The sequence below is a fragment of the Octodon degus genome, unplaced genomic scaffold, assembly GCF_000260255.1.
Source record: "Octodon degus isolate 3935 unplaced genomic scaffold, OctDeg1.0 scaffold00020, whole genome shotgun sequence".
In the NCBI taxonomy this organism is placed as follows: domain Eukaryota; kingdom Metazoa; phylum Chordata; class Mammalia; order Rodentia; family Octodontidae; genus Octodon; species Octodon degus.
In genome coordinates this window covers 479880-491283 of record NW_004524596.1, presented here as the reverse complement: position 1 = coordinate 491283, position 11404 = coordinate 479880, and the positions used below count along the sequence as shown (strand labels likewise).

Genomic DNA, 11404 nt, shown 5'->3' with positions numbered 1-11404 from the left:
TTTTTTAAAAATAATTTAAATAGACAATTCGGGATGAGGAAATAGCTCAGCAGTCTAACCACCTGCTTTGATATACAAGGACTCAGGTTTGATCCCCTATACAGCATGCTGTGCAGGCCCTGGGCGCCGAGCTGAGTAATCCCAGCATGGGGGAGACTGAGACAGGAGGATCACTATGAGTCTGAGCTGTGTAGCAAGACCCTGTGCCAAATAAATAAAGATTAAAAAAAAAAAAATCAGGGCTGGTGAGATGGCTCAGTGGTCTAAAGCACCTACTTACAACAAGTTTAGCAAACCACAGGGACCACGGTTTGATCCCCCAGCACCACATGCCAGCCCGCCCCGCTCCCTGGTGGGCTGAGCTGGCCACACACACACACACACACACACACGCATAAATAAATAAAAAAAATTTTAAAAAAATCAGACAATTCACTGTTTGATGCATATTATTTTAGGTTCTGTGGTAAGTGGTGCACGTAGAAAACAAAGAGGGAGGGGCGGGTGAGATGACTCAGTGGTCTAAAGCACCTACTTAGAACAAGCTTAGCAAAAGCACAGGGACTGCGGTTCAATCCCCCTGCACCACATGCCAGCCAGCCCCGCCCCCTGGTGGGCTAAGCTGGCCACACACACACACAAATAAATAAAAAAAATTAAAAAAACAAAAAAAAAACAAAGAGGGATTAAGAAAAATTTTTACCAAAGGAACATTTGTGTTTACTCTTAAATTTTAACTTGATGTAAAGAGGAGAAAGGCAGTCAAGGGATGAAGATAAGGGATTATGGTGACAAAACACAACATATTTTAGAAAAAAGGATTTATGTGAACTAATAGTAATAACAGGAATCATTATAAACAAGAGATTTGGATAGCACTTAGGTATATACTGAGAATATAAATGTATATACTGAAATGATTTATGGTTAGAGGACAGCATAAAAAGGGGAGAAAAGAACTTACATGACATATGTAGGAACTAGAGTTACTGCATATCTAGGAACTGGAATTACTGCATAAAATGTTCACATTAGGAAACAATGAAAATAAGTGTGGGACAGGTAATACTGGGACCCAAGCAGCAGCACCATTACTTATATATGTGGAGCATTTAACTCTGCTAGGTATGGTATTAAGTGTTTGATGTTTATAAAGTATTTCAGCACTTGGGTATTTTAAGCCCCAATGTGTATATGAATAAACCAAGTTAGGGAGGATAAACAACTTGACCAACATCACACAGACAACTGGTAAAGCCAGAATGCCATGTTGCAAACTCAGGGCTCATTATACCTTAGATGTATTACTCAATTTATAAAGTACAAGAAAGAGGCATGGTTTAGCAGAAAGAAATATAAGGAGACAGAAACTAAGTTCTTTGTGGGGGGAACCAGAACTCAAGCTCAGTACCTCGTGCCTGCCGGGCAGGCACTGTGCTGCTGAGCAATTATCCCCAGTCCCAAAGACTAGTTCTTAATTCAAGAGTCATCAGGTAAAATAACCACTCTAAGCCCATTTCTTATAAAATATAGGCATAATAAAGCATCAGGGTCTTATAACAATCAAAAGAGCAGTAGGCTTAACATATTCTGTAATGTGAACTTTACAGTGTTATACACATAAAGTGTTTATATATCTCTCCTTAAATATATAATGCATCTATATATCTTTGGAGAAAACAAAGAGGAGCTTTAACAAACCTGATGGATTTCACTTATTCCAAGTTCCTTAGTATATACTACCAATGAGTAAGCCCTTGGTTAAACTTTTTTTTTTTTTGGCCAGCTCTGCCTTCCCTGAGCACGGGGCTGGTGGACATGGGGGACTGAACCTCGGTGCCCTGTGCCTGCCTAAGCTTGCCTAAGCAGGTGCGTTAGACTGCTGAGCTATCTCGCTGGCCCTCTGTCAAACTTCTTAGATACAGTCCTCGAAGAAGTGAAGATGTATACAAACAACAGTTCCTAATACTCAATGGACACTTTCGGACTCTTTTGTTTGGAGTACATGGACTCAATGGACTCTTTTGTTCGTTTAAAGTCTGGGAAATAAATCTGACATAAGCACTACGCTACCAAATGTAAGTAAAACTGGAGAAACTGAGGAAAGAGGATAGCAAGTTTAAGGTCAGGCTGGACAATTTATCAAGACTTTTTTCAAAATAAAAAGAGCTAGGGGCTGGTGAGATGGTTCAGTGGTCTAAAGCACCTACTTAGAACAAGCTAAGCCAAGCAAAGCACAGGGACCGCGGTTCAATCCCCCAGCACCACATGCCAGGCGGCCCGCCCCCTGGTGGGCTGAGCTGGCCACACACAAAATAAATAAACAAATAAATATTTAAAAATAAATAAATAAAAAGAGCTAGAGTTGTATTAGCTCAGGGCTATCCAACTCTACATCAAAAAAAAAAAAGTAGATGAAACAAAATGAAATATTTTTAAGTTGCTTTACTTTGGTTTAAGAGAAAGGTAACAGCTACATTCCATTTGAAGCCCTCAATCCCCTTTGTTTTTCTCCTATTTTGGGATGGAGTTTCCATAAATCACTAAGACATTCAGGCTGGGGTTGAACTGTGTCGCCTGTTTATTTCACTTCTAAAATCATAATTATTACCTTTTTCTTAAAAAATGCCACTCAAAGGAAAGAAAGAGAAAACAAGCTATGTCTACAGATGCACTATGAAATCATGTTTCTGAGAAAAAATGAGGATCTTCTCTAGCCTGAAATTTCTAGCTAAAGTAATCTGTATTTTTTTTTTTTTTAAGAATTTATTTGGGGCTGGTGAGATGGCTCAGTGGTCTAAAGCACCTACTTAGAACAAGCTTAACAAAAGCAAAGGGACCGCGGTTCAATCCCCCAGCACCACATGCCAGCCAGCCCTGCCCCCTGGTGGGCTGAGCTGGCCACACACACACACACACACACACACACACACACACATAAATAAATAAAATTAAAAAAAAAAAAAAAGAATTTATTTGTTTATTTATTTTGTGTGTGGCCAGCTCAGTCCACCAGGGGGCGGGGCTGGCTGGCATGTGGTGCTGGGGGATTGAACCGCGGTCCCTGTGCTTTGCTAAGCTTGTTCCAAGTAGGTGCTTTAGACCACTGAGCCATCTCACCAGCCCAGTAATCTGTATTTTTATATTAGACAGTAGATCTGGTCACTGGAAAAGTATATAAATATCTAACAAAAGTGAAATCTGACGCCTGTAATCCCAGCGCTTGAAAGGCTGAAGCAGAAGGATCATAGTGAGTTCGAGACCAATCAGGGCTACAAAGTGAACTCAACGCCAGCCTGAACTGCACAGCAAGATCCTTCTCAAAAAGAAAAAAACGAAAGTAAAATTTGAAAATGACTAGTACAGAAAGATTTAGGGTAAAAGGGAATTGAGTATAAAGAAAGGGGAAAAAGGAGAAAAAAAAAATTTCCTGTGCTGTTGAAAAGTCTCCCTAGCACCTCGGCTTCTTCAAAACAATACGATGAGGGCAGGCCAGTTAGCTCAGGGGACTAAAGCCCCTGCTTACGCAGAGCGCAGGGACCTTGGTTTGATACCCGTGCCGGCCCCTCCCCGGGCACACACACTGATGGCGACAGAGATTGGGCCTGATGGCGCGCACCTGTAATCTCAGCGTTTAAGAGGCTGAAAACAGGAGGATCACTATGAGTCCGATCTGTGTAGTGAGGCCCTGCACTAAATACATTAAAAACTATATATATCTATATATATCTATATATATCTATATATATCTATATATAGATATATATATATATCAGTACGCTGAAGTGTGTAAAAGCTGGGCAACTTAGCAAACTGTGTCATCTAATTAAATTATGCAGTGTCCAATGTACGTGGGTTCCACCTTTCTGAATGTTAACGTCAAGCACTACCAAGTGGGACAAAAACTGTGATCCAAGCCACCAAATTCACTAAAACCCACCAACTCCGTGAGGGGCGTTTGATGTACAGCGTCCAACTTAATCCCTGCCAAGATTTTTCTATTGACAAAAAACTGGGAACCCCGAAGATGGCTCAGTAGAATAAGCGCTCCCCTGGCAAGCGCAAGGGCCTGAGTTCAATCCCTAGTTCCACAAAAAAAAAAAAAGATAAATTGCTGGCACGCAGCTCTTAATTTTTTTAGCTCATTTTTTGGATACCGTCCACGGCCAATCTAATTGTTTCCGAGAAACTGCGAGAAATTCCAGAAATAAAGCCCCGGCGGTGAATAAGGCATCCGGAAGGCCGTGCTCCCAGGCGGAGCGCGCAAAGCTGCAGCTGCCGAGTCACTGGGCTTCCCGCAGCCGGCCGCCCAGCGCCCGGGCCACTCCGGCGTCCCCGCCCGGCCACCACCGCCCCAGCACCGCGAAGCCCGCGCGGGGCACCCACCGCGCAGCGGCTCCCGCTCACCGTCCGCGTCGGCCGAGGACACAAAGGTGAAGTCGCCGTTAGTGGGGGCAAAGGCCGGGGGCGGGCCGGGCGGCTGCATCTCGCCGCCGCCTCTCTCGGCTCGCTGCGGTGGAGGAGGCTCCGTTCGGGCCCAGGTCCCGGGGCAGCCGCGGCGCCGACTCGCACGCCCGCGCCACGCCGCGGGCCGCTATGGTGAGGTGCAGGCTGGGGCGAGGCCCGACGGGACCGCGCCGGGCAGTAACCCCCAAAGGCCTCGCCGAGGTCCACAACTCTCGGGGGCGACCGCCCAAGCACCACGACGCCGGCGCCGTGACAGGACCAAAACAGTGACAGCGCCACGCTGATTGGCTCTTTGTAATATGCTCTCCCATTGGTTCCCGGAGAAAGGTTCTGATTGGATCTTCTTGTGGCTGACTCCGGAAGTCCTCCCAGGTCGGAAGTCCGCTCGAGCATCCCCCTTCCCCGGCCGCCCCTGTCTGTTTTTGTTCTCTATAAGTCCTACCGTTCCCAGTTTTTCTTCTTTATACTTTACTTCTGTTAAAACTGGATGGCGTAAAGATTTTTTGGGGGGGGGCAGGGGGCTAGAATTTTATAACTACTTAGGTTTCTAGAGTTCAAGATTTCTTTTTGGATACCAAGATTTCGTATTTACTAATTGTAGAAGTTCTTGACTAAATTTTGTGTCATCTCAGAGCCTGTTTCTTTACCCGTAAGACAAAGGGGGCTAATTGGAGAGTAATAATTAAAAAGAAAATAAGCTATAAATTGTCAGCCAGAGATTAGAGCTGTAGCCTAGTAATATTCTTTTATAAGGGAGGTAACTCAGGACAGAAAAGCTAAGGTAGTATTAGAACCATGGTGGCCCATGCAATTAATCCCAGCACTCGGCAGGAGGATCCCAGGCTCCAGCTGAGAATGGGGAATTAATGGAATTAATGAGACTGTTGCAAACTAAAATAATAACAAAAGGCCCAAGGATGTAGCTTATTACTTGGGCTCTAGCTTCAATGGGGGGAAGGGCAATGTATCTCTAGTGACTTTAGCCAAATGCTCTTTTCTCTGTGTGTGTGTGTGTGTGTGTGTGTGTGTTGAAATGCTCTTTTTAGAAGTATTTGTCGATAAACTTGCCATTGTTCACAAACTCGCAAGTTTTTAAATGTTCAAGTTAATATTAAATTTAATTGTATGTTAAATATACAACTTAATATACAGCTACACAAAGATGACTTCCAATTCGAAGAGAGAAAATATGGGACTATATTATGAAATATATTTGGAGAAAAAAATTAACAGTGGACCTGGAATACAGCAATGGAAAGGCATAATGTGTTAAACAGAATTCCAGATTTTTCCCATAAGAGGAAACAAATTGGTACCTAAAAGACGAGGAAAAATGTGCAGGCATGGGGAGGAGGAGGTTGGCAGCCTGACTCATAACCTTTCAGAGACAATTAACTGAATTTAGAGTCATTCAGCTTTCTAAGAGTTCAGTTTTTATGGGAAAAAAAAAACAGCAGCAGATGGGATTGTACAGATCATGAAACTTTTTATGCTATTCTAAGGAGCATAAAAAGTTTTTTTTTTTCTTTCTTTCTTTCTGGACTGACCAAATAGCTCAGCGGATTAAAGCACCTGCTTAGGCTGACGCAGGGGCCAGCAGTTCAATCCCTGGTCAGTTGAGACTGGGCGTAGTGGCGCATGCCTATAACCCCAGCACTTGGAGGCTGTAAACAGGAGGGTCACTACGAGTCTGATCTACACAGTGAGACCCTGTAGACCCTGTCCTTAAAATAAATAAATAAATAAAATAAAATTCTTCTGGAAATGAAGGAGGAAACTATTAAAGGATTTAAAGGAGTGCTATCAATTATATCCATTAGAATACCCACAATGGGGATAATGTGACTTGAAAAGCAGAAAACTATATCAAAGCTTTTATAGATACATAATTTAATTCTCTGGAGAGGAGAACAAAGAAACAGATCTGAGATGTTACAGTTAAGAATCTGGAGGACTTTTCTTCATCATTTTGGTTATTGCCAGGACAAAATACTCCACAACTCTTAAAGAAGGAGTTTGGGCTCCTGTTTTTCCTCCATTGTCAACTGACTCCAAGGCAGAAGTGACACAGTGGAAGAGTCTGGTAGAGGAAGCTGCTCCTGTCCTGGCAGCCAGGAAGCAGGAAAAGAAGGGAGAATCCAAAATGGAAGATATGACCTGCCAGGTCGTTCCCCCAGTGACTCATCTCCATGCAGGCCCCACTCCTCACAGGCAGCCAACCCATCTCAGCACATTTTTTTATTTAAACCATAACATTGCACCCTTGTCCCTAAAAGACTCATTCACATTTCTTTATGCAAAATGCATTTAGTTCATCTCTAAGTGTTGTCAGTGTTTTAAGAGTTTCAGTATTGCTGAAAAGTCCAATGTTTCTTGGGAGACTCAATGTTTCTTGGGAGACTCAAGGGGAACTCTTCACTGTGTATCCAAGTAAAAGTAAATAAGGAAGTTAAACACTTCCAGTGTACAGTAGCACAGGGTAAACATTCACATTCCAAAAAGGGAGACTAGAAAGAGACGCAGACCAAAGTAGGATTGAAATTGATTGTGACAAACATCAAATCCTGTAGCTCCTTTGTCACAGCCCAATATAAATTATGAGAGGTGAACTCTAAAAGACCCTGTCCCTAAGTCATTGCTAGTTGATGGCCTCTTGATTTTGTTCGGGTTTTTTTTTTTTTTTTTTGGTGCTACCAAGGATGGAACTCTGGACCTTGTGCTTGCCAGGCAAGCACTTATTCTACTAAGCTGTCTCTCCAGCCTGATGGCCTTTCTTTTGGATAGCCTTTGTTCCCTGTCTGTGGCTTTCTTCAGCTATTCCATGTTCTTGGCATCTCTAGGTTCCTGGAGTCTCCACCGCACATTTGGAAGTGCCTGAGTAGCTGAACATTGGGAACTGAGTCCTGGGGAATGGTTTCCCTAGATGGTCCTTGAGTAATAGAGTGCCCTGGCATTGTCTTCTCAAAGCAGTCTTCTCTTTTTTTCCTCTTCTTTTTTTTTTTTTTTTTTGCTGAACTGGGGATTGAACTCAGGCCCTTGCACTTGCCAGGGAAGCACTTATTCCACTGAGCCATCTGCCCAGCCCTCAAAGCAGTCTTTCAAAGGATTTTATCTTAACCCTTTTACACTCTTAATGTACTAAATGGTAAGGTCTCACTGTTTCCTGAAAAGGCCTCCAGGCAACTTTCTTGTTGTCCTGACCAAAAGTGTTTTGTTTCTTCTTAATGTTAATCTCATAAGCAATTATGCTTTACTTTACTTTGCTCCAACTTTATAGACTCTTCCTTCCTGTGAAACTCCAAACATTTAAGTTGGCTTTTTTCTGAGTGTGTGGTACACAACTGCAGTCCCAGCACTCGGGGGGCTGAGGGAGGAGAATCGCCATCAGTGCAAGACCAGCCTGGGTTGCATAGTGATTTCTAGGCCAGCCTCAACTATGTAGCGAGAACCTGACTCAAACAAAATTGATGAGATTTTTTGCTCCTGATTTTTATTTTTTTTTATTTTATTTTTTATTTTTTTTAATAAATTTATTTATTGTGTGTGTGTGTGGCCAGCTCAGCCCACCAGGGGGCGGGGCTGGCTGGCATGTGGTGCTGGGGGATCGAACCGTGGTCCCTGTGCTTTGCCAAGCTTGTTCCAAGTAGGTGCTTTAGACCACTGAGCCATCTCGCCAGCCCAGCTCCTGATTTTTAGTATAAAGCTAACTAAAAGCCACCTGTAGTATTGATACAACAGCCTGAACATTAATTGGGCTGTCTTGAAATTTAGTCCACTTAATTAGTCTGTCCAAATTAATCTCAGTCTTCCACAAAATCTTAGGGTTATGAAATTTCATTGTTTCTTGTGACTCTTCAGAGTTCTTATTCTCCATTTGATGCCTAAGTATTTTTTAAATTTTGTTTTGCATTGGGTTTATGGTTATGTACCAGTAAGAAGATATTTTCAGACCATAATGCTTGTTTCTGGAATCTTGATTTAGGAGTTTATATTTTGGTTCTGGTATTTTTTTTGGGGGGGAGGGAGGGAGAACCCGGGATTGAACTCAGGCCCTTGCGCTTGCCAGGAAAGTGCTTATTCTACTGAGCTTTCTCCCCAGCCCCTTGATTCTTTTTTGAGTCAGGGGTGTTGCTATATAGTCCAGGATGGCCTTGAACTCATTATAGCTGAGGGTGACCTCGAACTCATGGCAATCCCTGCTTCAGTCTCCTAAGTGCTGGGGTTACCAGTGTGTGCCACCATGCACAGCTTGTTTTGGTTGTTTTCTTTTTTTAAATTTTTTAATGTGTTTGTGTGTGTGTGTGTGTGTGTGTGTGTGTGGCCAGCTCAGCCCACCAGGGGGCGGGGCTGGCTGGCATGTGGTGCTGGGGGATTGAACCGAGGTCCCTGTGCTTTGCTAAGCTTGTTCTAAGTAGGTGCTTTAGACCACTGAGCCATCTCACCAGCCCCTTGTTTTGGTTCTTTAAATAATGTATTTGTTGACTTTCAACAGTAGCAGTAAAAATGGGGGCCGGGGAGATGGCTCAGTGGAATAAGCGTTCCCCTAGCAAGCACAGGGCCTGAGTCCAATCCCTGGTGGTGGGGGGGACCAGTAGCAGTAAAAATGCTTTATTTAGGGTCAGACAGATAGCTCAGTGCACTAAAGTGCCTGCTTAGGCAGAGCGCAGCTGTTGGGGTTCAATCCACATCTTGCAGTGCCAGCCCCACCCCTGGCACCCACCGAGATGGTGAATCACACTGGGGACACTGGGCGTGGTGGCTCGTACTTGTAATCCCAGCACTTGGGAGGCTGAAAAGAATCACTACGAGTCTGATCTGTGTAGTGAGACCCTGTAGACCCTGTACTAAATACATTTTTAAAAAATGTTTCATTTAATTTGCTAAGCCCATTTCTATGTTGTAAATATCAAGAGGACTAGTTTATTAAGACAAAGTATACTTAATTGATATTTAGTTATTTATTTGGCAGAACTGGGGATTGAACTCAGGCCCTTGTACTTGCCAAGGAAGTGCTTATTCCACTGAGCCATCTCCCTGGCCCTGATATTCATTTAAATAACTCATTGAAACGTACATGAAAGGGCTGGCCAGATAGTTCAGCAGATTAAAGCGCCTGCTTAAGGCAGATTCAAGGACCAAGAATCACCATCCCGGCCCCACCCTGGGATTGCACTGAGACTGAGATTAAGACTGGGAGTGGTGGTTCACTCCTATAATCCCAGTGCTAGAGAGGCTGAAAACAGGAGGATTACTAAAGGTCTGAGCAGCATAGTAAGACCCTATACCAAATACATTAACAAAAGACTCATTAGGTTTCTTTCTAAATTTCATAATTATAAATAGTATGATGGACAACCTTGTAATTGTATCTGTATACATATTCACGTATATTTCCTTAGGATTTTTTTTTTTTTTTGAAGAACCGGGGATTGAACTCAGGCCCTTGTGCTTGCCAGGCAGGCGCTTATTCTACTGAGCTATCTCCCTGCCCCACCCCCTTTTTTAAATAGGGTCTTGCATTTCAAATTTCTAGTGATCCTCCTGTCTCCGTCTCTCTAGCATTGGGATTACAGGCATGCCCGGTTCCAGTCTGGCATGGCATACAGTACCAGGGATTGAACCCAGGTTCTTGTGCTTGCCAGGCAGGCCCTTAGACTGTTGAGCTATATTCCCAGCCCACTGAGGTTAAACATATTAAAGAGAAATAATAGGTCAAAAAGTATATAAATGACTGAGGTTTTTGCTACTCTTATGGTTTGCAGCAATAATGTTACAGACTCACTAACAAAGAATAACCTACAAAATCTCCTATTTGGAAGGTGCTTGAGCATCAGAGCACAATACCCATTAGTGGGGTTGGTCTGTGGCTGGGTTGGCAGCTGGTTGGCTGTTCGGAGGTGGGTTCTGTGGGTGTGACCTGGGAAGCCTTGTGGTCTGTCTCTCTGGCTCCTCCCGTCTCGCACTGCTTCCTGGCTAGCAAGATATGAGCAGCTTTTCCTTCCTTTTTCTTCTCTGCCATGCTGTTATGGTTAATACCTAGATGCCGCCCAAAACCTCACACAATCAGAGTGGGGCTTTGTGGAGACAAATCGATCTGGGGGCAGGGCGGTAATTTTCATCGGTGGACTGTTCCATTGAGGACCTCCTAGTCAGAGGAAAGGGGTCGGCGGGGCTCTGGCTGAGGAAGGTCTATGACCCTCCTCCTCCCTTGATCTCTCTCTCTCTCTCTCTGCTTCCTGCCACCATGTCACTGGTAACTGGTCCTTGGAGAGATAGCAACAAGTTATGCTTAAATGTCAGAGTGCAGAAGTACCTCTTTCCTTACTGCCATTCCCTTTATTGACATTGCATATAATTACTTCTTAAAAACATGCAATTTGATGTGTCACACATTTTATTGTCTCATTTTTTCCATTTATTTCAATTAAATTAGGATACTTCAAAGCACTTGAAAATTTAATAGAATCTAAACAATTCTAGATGAGACAAACATTATAGATGTGAATGGAAGAAATAATTTCAATTTTGAATTAATATTAGTGAGAGAATATGAGGTAACTATAAATGACAGTAAGTGAATCTAAGATCCCACTCAATTGTATGCCAGGAATCAAATTTGTATACTTCAAAAGGTAGTAGGGGCCAATGAGATAACTCAGCGGTCTAAAGCACAGGGACTGCAGTTTGATCCCTGGCACTACATGCTGTCCCAGCCTGCAGGCTGAACTGGACAGAAAAAATAAAAGAAAGAAAAAAGAAAAAAAAATTAGTGGATTAAAGCGCCTGCTAGTAACTGTTATGGTCATTATGCATGTCCACAACACACTAGAGCTTTGTGCAATATCCTATCCTCAAACTGTTAGAAGTGCTGGTCATTTACTTGCCATTCCAGTATTTATCTTATGTTTTACTCTTAGTACTTCTTTGCTATCATGAA

General features: G+C 43.2%; 1 protein-coding gene across 1 annotated transcript in view; it reads right to left on the bottom strand.

Annotated features, from left to right (window-relative positions):
• Yipf4 (Yip1 domain family member 4) overlaps positions 1 to 4728 on the bottom strand; it is a 42695-nt gene extending 37967 nt beyond the window's left edge. The window contains exon 1 of the mRNA XM_023711178.1: positions 4408 to 4728. Coding sequence (XP_023566946.1) covers positions 4408 to 4486 — 79 coding nt within the window. The 5' untranslated portion in view covers positions 4487 to 4728. The remainder of the gene's footprint in view (positions 1 to 4407) is intronic.
• Positions 4729 to 11404: the final 6676 nt, after the last annotated feature.